This window comes from Sciurus vulgaris (genome assembly GCF_902686455.1).
Source record: "Sciurus vulgaris genome assembly, chromosome: 16".
In the NCBI taxonomy this organism is placed as follows: domain Eukaryota; kingdom Metazoa; phylum Chordata; class Mammalia; order Rodentia; family Sciuridae; genus Sciurus; species Sciurus vulgaris.
In genome coordinates this window covers 9226649-9243258 of record NC_136477.1, presented here as the reverse complement: position 1 = coordinate 9243258, position 16610 = coordinate 9226649, and the positions used below count along the sequence as shown (strand labels likewise).

Sequence of the window (16610 nt, the reverse complement as noted above, 5' to 3'; positions counted from 1 at the left end):
TATGTGATTAGAAATTGATGTATGTACGAAATCAGGGCAAAATAAAATTTAGGTATTATAAATGTTCCTTTATCCTCACATTTTTCTCTGCATTTATTATTATTTATTTTCTTGATTAAAATTCTGTCAAGGGTTAGATGAAATTTCAGTATAGTTTTCATTTGAATTTTCTGGATTACTAAGAATCATGAAATTTATTTTTCATATATTTATTGGCTATTTGCATTTCTTGTTTTGATAAATATCTGTTTAGTTCATTTGCTCATTTTTAGATTGGTTTTTCTGGTGTGAAGTTGTTTGAGTTGTATATATAACTTACGTGATGTGGAAGATACAGCAGTATTGCAAGATAATTTTTATGGTAATAAACTCAAAAAATTGCCTTTTGCTTTTTTAGAAAAATAAACTAGTGGACAAAAAAGAAAAAAAAAAACTAAAAATTACCTCAGGTAATGCCATTTGAACTAGTTCTACATACCCCACCAAGGGACAAAGCTGCGTGTCTACGGGAAGTAGTGCATTTCAGAGGTAATAGGTGTTGTGTTGTAGACTGCTTAGATGAACTTTGGCAGTTTTAGGTAAGTTTTAAGAATCCAATTTCTGGATCAGTGAGTCAATACTGATATGGAAACATTCAGCAAGGAAATGTGCCTGCCAATATTCTGATATTGGTTGTCTTTCAGGAACAGAAATGCATCTGAATGAAATCAGGCAGAGATGCCGAGAACTTAAATTTCATAGATAATAAATCAAATCTCTACAAAATATTAGACATAAAACACACATAATTAATGTGTATATATTAATATAAGAAATGGGTATTATTTGTAGTACTAAGAGATAATACTAATGGGTTATTACCCAAATGCCAGAACACATTTTCAGGTTAACAATACAAAAATCAATAAGAAGCAAGATCTAAGAAGGCCGAGTTTGTCAAAGTGAGAAGAATTCTTGAAGAGGGTGGACCTCAGCTGTGAGCATTCCACTTGGGAACACTTGAACTCAGTTCAAATATGAACACCATGTTGGGTGTTATTTTTTGATTTCATTTTTTTTCCAATCCTCTTTACTGTTTTAAAAACTGCCCAAGTTATAGAGAACCATGAAGTCTAACACATACCTCAGAATTTCATCTCCTGGGTCAGTATGAGGACCCAGACCTGCAGCCCATCCCCTTTCTATCTTTCTGTTCTGTCTCTGTACCTGGCCACACAGATTGGTAACCTGCTCATCATCCTGACCATCAGCTCAATTGCCAACATCAATTCCCATAAACTTCTTCCTCTCCAATCTGCTCTAGGTTGGCATCTGTCACATCTCCTCCACAGCCCCAAAGACGATTGTGGACATCCAAACTCACAGAAGGATCATTTTCTGAGTGGGATGCCTGATACAGATGCCCTAGGTTCTTATTTTTGGATATTTGGTTGGTATGCTTCTGACTATGATGGTTCATGACTGTCACCCCCTGCCTTTGTCCGTCATCATCAACCTTCAACTCTAAGTCTTCTTGGTTTGATGAACTTTATGATCAGTCTGTGAACTCCCAGATGCACAGTTTAATTGTTTTGCATTTAACATACTTCAAGGATGTGCAATTTTCTAATTTCTGAAACTTCTCCACTCCTTAATCTTGTCAGGTCTTATTTTCTAAAAGCATAGAAAGTATATTTTTTCCATTCCATTTCAGGTTTCTCCCTCTCTTGAAGTCCCTTTTGTCTTACTCTAAAATTGTTTTTCCCATCCTGAGAATCCCATCATCAGGTTGAAAGTATAAAAACTTCTCCTCCCCAAGGGTCTCCATAATGCCATTGGTCTGTGCATTTAACATGGGTCAATTTTTGTTATGTGTATTTTACCCCAGTATGCAATTGAAATTAAAAGGAGATGAATCTTTTTTTAAAAAAGTAACTTTTGAAGAGAACTCACAAACTTCATCCTGAGAAAAAGACAGCCCCAACATTTTGTGGACATTCTTTTTCTCTTTTCCTACTTCTTCCACTAACATCAGGAAGTTCTTGGAGGTTGGGATGACATGGACCAGTTTGGCTAACTATGAGCTCTGGGCTTGGTCAATTCCTCCAGTCCAGTCAGCCCCGTACCTTCGGCTGCCTCTCACGTACACTTCTGCCTCAGGAAGCTCTCCTATCACCTTACTCATATCAACCCTGAGTGCAGAGCCTGAGACCTCACTGGGCACCAGGCAGAGGAGGGGCATTGGATCCTCAGCTCTTGGTCATGACCCAGGAAAGAGGCAACTTTTCCCAGTAAGAGCTGAGGGAGAGGAGAGATAATGAAAGACTGGTGGAAGCAGTCATCAGCAGGATGCACAGTTAAGGATGCATTGATCATAAGGGTGGATATAAACATGCTGAATACCAGCTGCTGTGACTTTGAAGTGTAGGTACTTGGTAGTGGTGGATGTGCCAAATGGTTTGTTCAAAGCTTTTATTTCTTCCCACCCTGGTTCTACTTTACCGTAGGCATCTTATCCATGTTGTTGGAAAATGGGTCCCTGATAGCTATTCAATAAGGTTTGTGAAGTTGATGAGGATGAGAACAGTAACCATAAACCCTGAACCAATATTGAGGGCTTCCTAAATGGGAGGTGCTAACCTATATGTTTCATGTGGCTTCTTGTATTTAATGTTCATAGTTTTCCTAGTTATGTGCCCCCACAATATTATTCTTTTACTGAAAGAGGACAGTATTTTTATGTAACTTGAACTAAGTTGTGAGGTAGAAAAAGTGAGGCAGTGGTTGGAGTGAGCTGTCTGATTACAGAATCAGGGCATCTCGCCGTCAGGATCCTGGCAGGTTCCCCCTTTCACACCCCACCCAGACACTCCCCCCGCGTCATTCCAGGAAAAGACCCCAGGCTCACCGTGCTCTTCTAGTTGAGAATAAAGACGGGTCACACAGGGGAGCGGTGGGTGGTGCCCCCTGAGTCATTATAGGACAGCTGAGATCACAGGCAAAGGTCACAGGAAGAGAAGGCACACCACCTCCAGCACAGTTCCCTCCCTTTCCCCACGACAGGGTATCCATCCAGCTGTTCTCTCTTCAAAGGAGAGACACAGTCTGGTGTTCACCACAGTCCTCCTCAGGAAACCGATCAGAGGTTTAAAGTGAGCTTCAGATATACCTGGTTTACCTGGTTTAAAGGATCAACCTCTACTTCAAATCTTATGGCAATATTTTAATGGGACCTTAGCAACTTAGTGCATCAGATTCAGAGACAATCTATCTGTCCCCTTGGAATGTCTGTGACATAGAGCAGATTATTAATTTCTATGATACAACATTATCATCATTTTAGTTGACTTATCATTGATAAAGATGAATTGAATACTGGATAACAGATACAGATGCTCCACATTTAACATTATGTACATATCAAATGAGAGTGAAATAAAATTTAGGTAATATTATTCTTAAAGATAAGATTAATCTTCATACGATTTGACTAGAAGATACTATTGCTGAAAGTTACCATATCCAATTTCAATAGCAGGACATGGTATTTTTGTCCTCATGTAAGTAGATGCTAAATTTGTGGAAAGAAATGCGCAACCCTATCTTATCTTGGAACCCCTATTTCCCATAACCTGCCTGCCCCACAAGAAGAATTAATAATGAAAACCTGTGTTAAGCACTGAATAGATCTTGTCTGGTTTGCAAAAATTATCTGCCACCAGCATGTGCCCAACGCTCCAGGTGCCCTTCTGTTCGCAGTGTCCTCTCTTTGAGGAACGTCTCAATAAAATGAGATTGAAGAAACAATGGCTCCTTTTTCCTTCATCTAACATGGGCACATAGTCTGTAAACTTTCATTTAATTGCACCTAAATCATTGATTGATTCAAAGATCATGGCAGACGTTCTCCTGGGAATGAAGAAGCACAAAGAGAAGGGGGCGGGTGAAACTTCTGGGTTGGGCTGACCTATTTTGGGGTTTCACATCATTCCAAGCTCCACTGACCTTTGATAACTGTTTTTGGAAGGAACATGCTATTTCCATAATGGCAGAATTCTTTAGTGGATAAAATGAACAAATGACCAAATGTTTACTAATTTCTTTGAGGTGCTACCCATGCTGGGGAGATGGGCATTTTTCTCCTGATTTCTATAAAACGTTGTGAGTGCGGAGATGGACAGATTTATATACATTCTCTATACAGTAACAGGTCAATGAGGTGGAACTAAAATTTGGATTTCCTGACTCATATCATAGGGTACTGTCTCCTATACTGCGTCCCAACAAAAATATCATTCCCTATTCAATATGAAATAATCATGTAAGTGTTATTGTTAGATATATTTCAGAAATATATTTGACAATACATCCTTAAAGAAATAAGTTGTTTTTAGGATTATTAGTTTTTTAAATTAAGCCCAATGTAGGTTATTAATAATTAAAGTGAAATATGTCAGTCATTGAAATGCAAAGATCTATCCTCATTCACATATTGTGTATAAATCTTACTTGTGTGATATGGACACAAGCTAAAGATTTTGGAAAGTTGGTTCTAAAAATAATCTGAAAAATGTCATTGGGATTTTAGTTGGAATTGCATTGAATTTGTATAGCACTTTTGGTAGAATGGCTATTTTGACAATGTTATTTCTGCCTATCCAGGAACATGGGAGATATTTCCATCTTCTAAGATTTTCTTCAATTTCTTTCTTTAGTGTTCTGTAGTTTTCATTGTAGGGGTCTTTCATCTCCTTTGTTAGAATGATTTGCAAATATTTCTTTTTTTTTAGGCTATTGTGAATGAGTGGTTTTTCCTCATTTCTCTTTCAGACGATTCATCACTTATTTGTAGAAATTCATTAGACTTATGCATATTGATTTTATATCCTGCTACTTTGCTGAATTCATTTATTAGTTCTAGAAGTTTTCTAGTGGAGTTTTTTGGATCCTCTAAATATAGAATCATGTCATTGGCAAATAGTGACAGCTTGAATTCTTCTTTTCCTATTTGTATCCCTTTAATTTCTTTGGTCTGTCTAATTGCTCTGGCTAGTGTTTCAAGGACAATGTTGAATAGAAGTGGTGAAAGAGGGCATCCCTGTCTTTTTCCAGTTTTTAGAGGAAATGCTTTCAGTTTTTCTCCATTAAGAATGATGTTGCCTGTGGGCTTAGCATAGACAGCCTTTACAATGTTGAGGTATGTTTCTACTATTTCTAATGTTGGAGTTAAAGACATTTCCTCACTCATATATTGGCTTATAAAAGTGAGAATTTGGACAACTTTCAGCTCCTGAGCCTTGGATTTCTCAGGGGCAAATTAACCGCAACAGTATAGTTTTTTAAACACCTTCAAATAATTGTATTTACATATGTCATGAGCCAGTCAAACAATAGTTCCCCTTTAACGATAGCTCCTCTTATTAAGGGATTTATTTTCAAATGTGTATTCCTAGAATGCATAAGTAATCTGGTATTAGAAATTGTGTGACTTGAAACATGATACAAAATGTTTTTATTAAATAATGTGAATGGTAGGCACTCCTGCTATTCGCTTATGTGGCCTGCCAAATTCACCTCTAGTTTGTATCCACGCACACATCAATAGCATCCGTTCTACCAAATTCATCTTGAAGGGATATGTATTCAGGTTTCATTACATTAATCAATAAATAATTAAATTCTTAGTTTTTATGACTTTGGGAACCTTTTGGGTAGACTCTGGACAATTTCCAAAGACCATGATTCCCATGTCTTAACTTCATTAAGACAGACAACTATATATTTTATTAAAGACTTAATTAGGTGATAACACATGCAAAATCTAAAAGAAATTCATTGGAGTGAGAGGACCACTCTCTTGAGAAAAACTCAGCAGGTACTGGGTATGCTTGTTGTATCTGGGATGGAGTGACAGGAGTTTAGTGTGATGTCATAGTGTGACCTTAAGGCTGGAAGAGGACCATGTCTCCTTTTGACTTCAGGTCCAAGAACAGCATAGTCAAATCTGTGGGAACACCCACTACAGAAGAGAAGCATATATGCATCTGCCAGTTTCTGTAGAAAAATTTGTTGATGAACTGATGTCTTGATAGGTTGTGAGCCATAGGGGAAACAAAGGAACAGCTCCGTGTTCCTTGGGTATTTAGGAACCAATGTGCTGATAGAAGGATAGGCCTGGTCCTCCTTGGCTCTGTCACATGATTGCTCTCACTGATAAGCCAGCTTCTGCATTCTGAGATTCTCCGTGGGAGTTCCTTGTGGCTACAATTTAAGGGAGGCCTCTGGCCACCATCCTGCAAGAACCCGAATCCTGCCCACAGCTGCATGAAATAACTGTGCAGCAGATCCTCAGCTGTGAAGCCATGAGGTGAGTGATACCCTGGCTGGCACCTCAGTTGCAGTCTTCTAAGATATTCTGAAATATCAGTGGGGTAAAAAGTTACCAAAAGACTTTGTAAAGAACAGTAGTTTCTCATATGCCAACATATATCAAATATACAGGAAAAAAAATCAGAATTGGAGTCTTATTCATGTTAGCAAAAAGCATACATGACAAAGGAATAGGAATCCCAAATCACAGGCCCCTAGTGTAGAAAGATAAAATATGAAATCTTGTCATTTGGTACAACATGAATGAAACCCCATGGCATTCTGTTAAAAGAAAGGAGTCAGACATGGAACTCCCTTAAACATGGTATCCAAAATAGTCCAACTCATGAAAACAGAGATAAAAAGATTGTTTAACAGAGAGTTGTGGTGGGTAGATGTTGGTCTAAGGAGACACAATTATTTAGGAGAAATGACTTCAAAGGATGCATTATATATCATTATTTTATTTATTTATTTAATTATATTAATTATTTTAATTAATAAAAGTAAATTGTGTGCTTGTCATAAATGGGAAGCCATTACACAGAATGGGGAAATGTTTTCAAAACACATATCTAGTGAGTCAATTATCCACAATGGACAAAGAAATCTTACAGGTCAGAAACAAATGTACACTGCACCACTGGAGAATGAGCAAAGAAATGAGAAGTCATTTTTCCAAAGAATATATATAGTGCCTGCCAACAGGCACTGGAAGATGTTCTATTAATCATGGGTAAATGAAAATCAAGAGCACAATGAGATTATTAACATTAATCATAGAGAACAGTGGATTTCATTGTGGCATATATGTAAGTGCATAAAACAATTTTACCAATTTCACATACTTTTCACGAAATTGAAAATAACAAGTATTGGTAAGGATATGAAGATATTAGAACTTATACACATTGGAATGTAAAACATACTCAGCTATTCTTCCAACAATTAAACATTCAATGACCATATAAAAGAGAAGTTCCATTCTTGAGATTATTACTACAGTAATTAAAACAGATATAGGCATTTGCTTGCTTAACCACTAGGGTAGGTTCTAAGAAAAGTTGGTTGGAGATTTTATCATTGTGCACCATCATTGAACATATTCAAACTAGGATGGGTAGGGAGTCACTGTATGCAGGCTCTGCTGACTGAAGTGTCATCATAACACTTAACTACTCAAACACAGATCCATGAATACCCATGGCAGCACTGCTCATAATATCCACAATATGGTAATGACCCAATTGTCCAAAAATGGATGAAGAGATAAACAACTTGAGTTGTATACATACAGTAGAATATAAGGTAACATTACCAATGAAAGAGTTAAAATAAAGGAGGAAAAGAAGAAAGAAAGACAAGAGGGAGAAAAAAAGAAATAAAGCAGAGAACGAAGAAGAAAATAGGAAGAAAGGAAGGAAGACAAGTAATACAGCAATATTTCACAGACATTAAGTCACTCATTATGTCACCATGAATCAAAAGGACAAACTCACTTTCAAAGCTGGATTTCAGCTTTCATGGTGAAAACGCAATCTTTCTTACAAAAAAGGAGGCTTGGCAAGGAGTGTGGGCTCAGTGCCATGTTCCAGGTTAGTGTGAATTTCAAGCTCAGTCTCTTTCCAGAAAGTTGGTGAATTTGAGAGAATTCTCCGAAGCAATGTTTCCAGAACCAAATAAACCCATACATGTAAAATGACAAATTGTCCAAATATTGTAAGCACTTTGCTTTGATGATTTTCATTTCATTTCTCCCGAGAAAACAGATGAACAACCAAATTGAGATGAAGACCATTAAAGCAATACTTTTTGAGAAATCCATCTCAGCATGTGATACAAGTGTTTTATATCATGTTGTAAGTCTCAACAGTGCCTGTAAGAACACTTAGCAACTTGAGACTTCATAAACCATAGATAGGGAAGAGTTAAAATGGGAGGTTTCTGAAGAGAAAAAGAAATAACAATCCAGAAATGGAAAGTCATTAGAGCTTTGGGAATACAAGAAATCAAACATACAATTTAGGAGAGAAAAAGAGTTATGATATTGTAATTCAGTACATTTGCTCAGGAGACAAAACATCCCCTGAGTTCTGAGGTCAGTAATCCATCAAGGCCTAGAAGATGCTGTACCAAGGAGTCTCCCAAGGGCCCCCTTCATGTCCTTGTTCCTCAGGCTGTAGATGAAGGGGTTCAGCATGGGGGTGACCACAGTGTACAACACTGAAGCAATAGAGCTTTCCTGGGAAGAATGGGTCAGAGCAGAACTGAGGTAAACCCCAAGTGCTGTTCCACAGAACAAGGAGACCACACAGAGGTGGGACGCACAGGTGGAAAAGGCTTTATACTTCTTCTTCACAGAGGACATCCTCAATAAGGAGGAGATAATCTGAGAGTAAGAGTAGAGGATCCCAGTTACAGGAAACACACCCAGTAGGGCAGTTGCCACATACACAAACAAGTTATTGATGAAGGTGTCAGAGCTGGTCACCTTGAGAAGCTCAGCTAGTTCACAGAAGAAATGTGGGATTTCAGTGCCTATGGAGAAGGTCAGTCGCTTCACCAGTAGAATATGAATCAGGGAGACCCAGAAAGTGATGAGCCAAGACATCAGAACCAGGAGGACACAGAGCTGGGGGTTCATGATGACTGTGTAGTTCAGGGGGTGGCAGATGGCCACAAAGCGGTCATAAGCCATTATGGTCAGTAGAAAATTATCCACTCCAACTAAAATTGTAAAAAAATATGTCTGAGTGAGGCACTCAATGTAGGATATGTCTTTACTCTGTGTGTGAATGTTCACCAGCATCTTTGGGACTGTGGTGGAGATGAAGCAGATGTCAACCAAGGACAGGTTGGAGAGGAAGAAGTACATGGGGGTGTGGAGGTGGGCGTCAGAGCTGACTGTCAGGATGATGAGCAGGTTCCCAAGCACAGTGACCAGGTACATGGACAGGAATAGTCCAAACAGAAAGGGCTGCAATTTGGGATCCTCTGAGAGGCCCAGGAGGAGGAATTGTGATAGTGCTGTGTGGTTCTTAGCTTCCATGTGGCTGGTTATCTGCTGAGAAAGGAGGTGAAAGCATGTTCAATAAAGCATAAACGTGGACCTCAGGTAGTTACCACCTGAATATATCACCCTTCTACTTGATCCTGGCAAAAACAGTGAGTCCCTCCATGGAGTGGTAGCTCAATTCTCATTTAAATTTATGTAATCAGTCACACTTCCTTGAATGTAGCATAACTTTTTTCTAGTTATCACCAACTGGCCTGTTTTAATACTCCTTTTGAATTTATGGACATCAACTAATTTTATATTTTATAGAGCCATTCCAAAATAACCAAAGATATTCCATGTATTTTCCTTGATGATCTCTGAATATACTAGTTTTTATGAAAATTCTACACTAGTCATTAACTGTGGACTTTCAACATAAAAAAACATCTTTCTATGATTTGACACTTCAGAACAAAGTGACACTTCACTCTCAGTGTCTTAATTTTCTTTCTTCCTAAAAATGAGGTTATTATCATTACATTGTTGGTATGGTTTAAAAATGCCTCTCTTCATGGTAGGAATTTCAATAAATGATAGCTATTATTATTATCATTTCCATTATCTTCATCATCCTGTCAATTATAATTTTTTGGATATACAAATTCCAGAGGTACAGTACAGAGTTCTCACTTATTGGGTTCTTGAGATGGATTTCTGTTTTTTTTTAAATTATTTATTTACTTTTTTAATTTTAAAGACTGCATTTTGATTCATTGTACACAAACGCGGTACATCATTTTGTTTCTATGGTTGCACATGGTGTAGATTCATACTATTCGTGTTATCATACATGTACACAGGGTAATGATGTCTGTCTCATTCCACGATTTTTCATAGCCCCCTCATTTCCTTCTTCATAATCTAAAGTTCCTCCATTCTTCTCTCACTCTCCATCCCTATGGTGTGGTGAAATTTTTAGAGTTGAATTTTGGTCCACCATCATACCACCTCTGTGATCCTGAAAAGGTTAGACCCTCTTAGAAGCAAATATCTCACCTCTGCTATGGGAGAAATAAATGCTCACTATATGGTAGGATTGAACATTGAAATTATAAACAATGATATAACTATTCTCCTGTGCTCTCTGTGACATGCATGAACTTTCATAAATGTAACCTTCTGTTCTTAGGACCTCAATAAATCATCCTTGCAGGTCTATCAGGAATCAATACCCCCTTAAACTGTGGTTATCATTTATATGTAATTCTGATCATTATCAATTCATCATTACCTGTTTGCCATACAACATTTCTAATAAACGAATATTCTTGTGGCTCCTTTCTTCAAGGACTAGATGTCCAGTGAATGCTTACAAATAGAGGAAAAAGAATGTGGACTAAGTCAATAAGAGAAGGAAATAAAAGGCACCATCATTAAAACCAAATATAAGGCAGAATAAGGTCTCCGTGCTTCAGTGGGTATGGACTGGGGCAAAATCACAGAGCTAATGGCCAAATTAGATGATAGATGGAATGGATTAAAATATTCAAAAACTAAAAAATCCTGTAAATATTAAGTGCAAAATCATGAGTTAAAAATAAATGATTACATTCTCCATGACACAAAATCTCAGGGGTATGAATGCCCAGAGATTGCTAGTTAACTAAAGCCAGGGAAACATCTCTGAAGAGCAATTTAATATGTGAAGGTGGGTAGAAGAGTCTTGTCTGAAACAGGAATATCCACTCCAAGAGAGGAAGGAGGGGTCATCGTTAATCACTGGAGGTGAGGAAGGAGGCAATGTTCAGGATGAGCGGAGAGAACGTGTAGTCACCCTGTGGTATGGTGGACTCCACACATGAGGGGCTTTGACAGGCCTGTGTGATGGAGAACTGGGGATAAGGCTCAAGAGGGACCAAGCGTGTGAGGCTGATTAAAGCTTCCATTAGGCTGCTTTAAGTTCCTATCACACTGGCAGGTTCACAGTCATCTGAGGTCTGGAGGTTGTGATGGTTTGGCTTACCATTTATCTTTCAGGGACTCACTTGCTTCACCAGCCACATTTCCAGTGCAGAGTGAGTAGCAATGTTGGAGACATATTTAAATACAAATGTGTTCTCTAACACAAAGGAGAAGTCATCATGCCTGTGACATGCCTGAAGATTCACCAACAAGAGTAGTGAGGGTGATGTAGTGCATTCCTGTCTATTTTAAAAGAGAAACACAAGATTAGAGGGAACAACTATTCTGTGACTTGAGCCTGTTCATCATTAGGAAGTTTGTTAACATAATCCAAACAAAATAGGTCAATGAATATAAATCCTAGGTATAATCACAGTTGAAAACCGCATTTGAAAAGCACCATCTGGTATTTGTGTGGTTACCATCCAGGGCTGAGACTGCCCACAAACAGAAACCACGGACATTTTTCCTGACACAGTAAAAAATGATTTTTTTCAAACAACAGCCAACAGGAAATGTTACCTTAAAATGCGCCAGTATTCCTGCCAAATTCATGAACATACCAAGACAGTCTCTTCCAACTTCAGTCATCTGATATTTTCCTAAACTTTCAAAGGAATTGGAAATAGGAGTAAAGAAATTTGGATTAATAAACATCAGAAACAATGTTACTCATTGGGAGATGCTGCTGTGGACACTAAAGTGAAGTAATAATGATAAAATACAGAAATAATAATAGCTTTCAAATAACTACAAACAAATATGCCATGGAAATAGGGAGAAAAAATAGAAAACTCCAGTTACATTTGGAAGAAAGTAGATAGTACTCCATGTGTAACAGACCTCTGGTGATTTGATAGTAAACAAACGATCAGAGGCAGAAAATTTGACAGGAGGCTGCAGTTCATAAGGCAGCCTGGAGAAGACTTAGGGACTCAACAGAAACAAAACAAAACAAAACCCTAAACAAACAAACAAAACAAAAGCTGGTGCTGAGGTGGATCCAAAGAGTGAAAAGGGAAGCAGAAGAACAGCTGGAAGAGACATCTCAACGGAAACCTCCTGAAGGTCCTTCAAAGAGACCTCTCCTTCCTAGACTGAAGGAATAGGGGGCTTTCTCAGCAAGAAGTCCTAGAGGCAAAGCCCAGTGCCACCTTCTTTCCTGGTTTCCTCCTGCTCTGTCGCCTCCCTGGGACACCAGCTGTCATGAGTGGTTGTCACTGAAGTGTTCTCTTTTCACCATCTGTCTGAAGGAAGGGTGCAGGATTTTTAAGCTGGATGTGATTGGAGAACTCCACGTAAGGGACACCAGAAGCATCATTAAATTTTCTACTGCCTCACAGTCTGAATTCGCAGAGGTCCTCAGTAAGTACAGCTCCCTTGGGGTACAAAGAAGAGAGCAGACTGGAAACATTTCAGTGAATTTTGTGTCCATTTAGACAGAATTGAATGTAATTTATTTTTTATTCCAAGGAAAACCTCTTTTCCCTGCCTCGGTTTGATTTCAAAGTCATGAGGTTTACTCTTAGGGATGTTTAATTTCTACAAAAAATCAATCCCAAGAGCAATCTCTCTGTGATAATACATCCTTAGGGGAACAATTTGAGATGTTTTGGATAGTATATTACCACAATGTTATGAAGAAAAAGAAGTCCTTTCTTTTCAATGTTTCCCAATTTTTTAAAACATTTTTCAGATGTATTTTTCTTTTTTAAATCAATTTTTAATGTATTTTTTCTATCTTAGATTAAAGTTTATGATCAACTTCTACAACATGTTTATGAGCATTGTATTTTGTGAAATGGCTAAAGCTAGACAATTAACATAAGCATACTCTCACATAGGTATTTTTGTGGTGAGAGCACTTAACACATACTCAATGTTTTCCAGTACACTATACCCTCATTAACTATGGCCACCACTGTATAGTCACCATGCTGTACATCTTTTGAACTCATTCCTTGTATCTAGTTAGAATTTTGTGTCCTTTGCCCAACCTTTTCCAACAATGCTCCCAACTGTCCCAGTCTCAGGAAATTTCCATTCTATTATCTATTTCTATGAGATCCACTTCATAAAAATACAGATAGGAATGAGATCATGGAGATGTCATCTCCCTGTGAGTAGTTTTTCATATAATAACTTCAAGTTCATATTCATTGATGTAAATGACAGGATATTCTTCCTTTTGTGCCTCTTTAATTGACATATGTGGGATATTAGAAAACTATTGATGTTTTGCCCTTACTTACAACTCCATACTTCCCTTAAATGATGCAGAGCATCGCACCAGTCTATACTCAAGGTGTTAGTGAGGGTGGCCCCACCACAAGGTTCTACAGTTGGAGGAGGACCTACTGGGTGAATTTTCTGCTTACAGACTCACTCACTGTGCTGGTGCTAGGATTTAGTTTCTTTCATGCTGTTGAACAGAGGACTCCCTTGGTCCTTGACACTTGAGTCTGTCAAGAATGTCTCTCAACATGGATGTTGGTTTCCATAAGACCTAGTAAGAAAGTAACGGAGTAACAGGCAGCCATGAATCTAAAATCCAGAGTTTAATTCTCTAATCTCAGAAGTGACGTGTCACCATTTTTCCAACTTCTGTTAGTCAGTTTGGTTGCTGCTGCTCCTGGAACCAAAATGCCCTGGAAGAACAAGCTAGAGGAAGGAAAGCTTATTTAGGCTCATGGGTCCAGTGGTTTGGCCCATGGTCAGTTAAGTCCATTGCTCTGGCCCAAGTGATACTGGACATCATGGTGGAAGAAGAGGTGAGAGAGCACTGCTCCATTCATGGATGACCAAGAAATAGAGAGAGGGAAGGGAGAAGGGTCTTCATGGAAGATGAACCCATCCCGGGCACACCCCAGTGACCCACCTCCTCCAGCCTCATCCCCCTGCCTATACTTACCACCTAGTCAGTTCATTCAAAATAGAATGGACTAATTAGGTTATAGCTCTCATAACCTGATCATTTTACCTCTTAATGTTCCTTCAGTAACATAGGAGCTTTGGAGGGACATTTCATCCAAACTGCAATGTTATTGATTGGATGGAAAAGAGTGGTTCCTAGCCACACTCAAGGGGATGGGTCTGGGCAATGGTATGAATACCAGAAGTGAGTGCATGTGAAGACTGCCCACTTCACTCTTGAGTTCCAAGCAGAAATGAACAAGATTCTAGAGATGTTACTCTGCTGTCCAACATAGTCCAGAACTCATCACACCAACAAAGCCTCAATCAAATTTCCTCCAGAATTGGCAAGGGGATAAAAATTGGCTGCAATATGTGTCTTTCTGAAGACTCTACCATGCCATTCCAGGCCTTGTAGTCAGTTCCAGTAGTGCGGTCATGCCACACATTCAACAAATGCCCCCACTGGTTTCTGATTTCCACTTCTCTAGAAAGAGCTCAACTTGTTGCAGAATATATTTCTTCAGAATAATTTGTGTTCATGGTTTCTGAAGGTTTAAGTAAATGTGTTTCATCCCTCTGTTCTTTTCTAGTTGATGAATTGGATGAGAATAGAGGTCCTTGGCCACCTTCCATATCCTATCCATGCAGTCAACATTAATAGGTGTGCATGTCATAATTGATGTAAGGGACCCTCACCAATATGCCTAATTATAGTGGATATTAAAGAAAGGATGGTATGTATCTGTATGTGGAAAAGTAAGACTGTAACTTTGGTGAAATCAAATGATCAATGGCAGGCATCATGGTACAATTTCAGGTCAGGAGAGTAGATTTTGAGAGCTTTTAGAATGCTTGAAGAGGAGCAAAAATGGGATATGATAGTAAACTCATTTCACAGAAGACAAAAGTGATCAGATGCTAGCATTGCTGTCAATGATGAGGTCAGAGGACAACAGTGTAAGAAAAACAAGAAATTTCTGCTTATTTAATCAAATGACTGAGCTCATTCTCAAGTGATTTATGTACTCAAATTAATGGGTACAATGGTAACATCTCACATTCCATTCATTAGTCTTGCAAAACCTATCTCTACCATTTTTGTCTTATCCCTTTCTTATGTTCAAAACACACAAATCCTGTCCATTCATTCTATGTAATAATTCTGTTGTTACTATTTGAACAAAAATTATATGCCATTGAATGTTCAAGATAATATAAAAATAAATGGAGATTCTTCTCTCAGGCATCTTAGACAAATGGACTTGTACAGAAGGTACACGACTCCAAGTAAAGTTGAAAATACTGGATTTATGAAAGAAAAACTTTCTTTGTGCTTTCTTGGACAGTTGTAATTTACTCTATGGTATACAAGTACAGATGTGCCAATAATTACCATCCTTGTGCTATGTTTTGATATATAGATGAATGGTATTCATTCTATTTGCTTAACCTGGTGAAGATATTATTGTAAACATAAAATTGTACCTATCAGGTATCCAGGGTAAGGCACACTGAAGTCCAAAAATTTACTGGAATTGCATCAATCTTGGAATAGTGGATAAGGATATATCTCCTTAAGGATTCTTACCATGTTCACACATTTCCTGTTTAATCCTAGAGGACTACAAACAAATATCATTAAAAATAAAAATACTGACAGTTTCATAGTTAAGTACCAAGTTCTGGCCCACACAACTGTAAAATTCAGAAGCTAATATTAAATCATATTTTCTGTCTGCAAAGCCATTAGTTGAATCTATTAAAAGGACAATAAAAGTTTAAATTTATCAGTTTGTTTTAATACACTAAAGACTGTCTTGATCAATACATTTAACTACATTTTCCAGAGCACCCTCTTCATTAAGTCTTTTTCCCCCCACAAATAAACACTTGAGGAAGTTTAACAGAATGAATTTTGTATCATATTCAAAATCACATTATTTATGTAAGGTTATTTTAAATTCCTGAAATGCTCAGTTTTCAAAATGGACTTATTTAAAATGAGAACAGAAATAATTTTCAATAGGAAACCCTTTGCCTGGTCTTCAACAAAATTAACTACAATAATGGCAAAGCGTCAGTAATAAGCATGTGGCATTTAACCTGCTCCTGTAGGATCCAAGCATTAGAGAGGAGCCTGCAGCAAAGTCTGGAAGACAGAGCAACATGGCAGCCAAGGTCCTCCAGGAACCAACTCCCCAGAGATACACCAATTTGAGCAGCTAATTGCACACGAGATGCCCTCAGTGGAGATGAGGCTGTCAGGTGAGAACATAGAACCATTTTGACCATAGTATGACTGTTAGCTACCAAAGGTCTCAAATACTGAGCTGATTTTTTATAGTTAAAGATATTTAAATCCCACACTTTTCTACTCTCTGCATTA

At 38.0% G+C, this 16610-nt stretch overlaps 1 protein-coding gene across 1 annotated transcript; it reads right to left on the bottom strand.

The window, feature by feature from the left end:
* Positions 1-8281: 8281 nt before the first annotated feature.
* On the bottom strand, positions 8282-9400 carry LOC306646185 (olfactory receptor 7D4-like). The gene has a single exon (XM_079114638.1). It carries the CDS (start codon positions 9395-9397, stop codon positions 8459-8461), a length of 939 nt encoding a protein of 312 aa, XP_078970764.1. The 5' UTR covers positions 9398-9400; the 3' UTR covers positions 8282-8458.
* Between the last annotated feature and the right edge of the window lie 7210 nt (positions 9401-16610).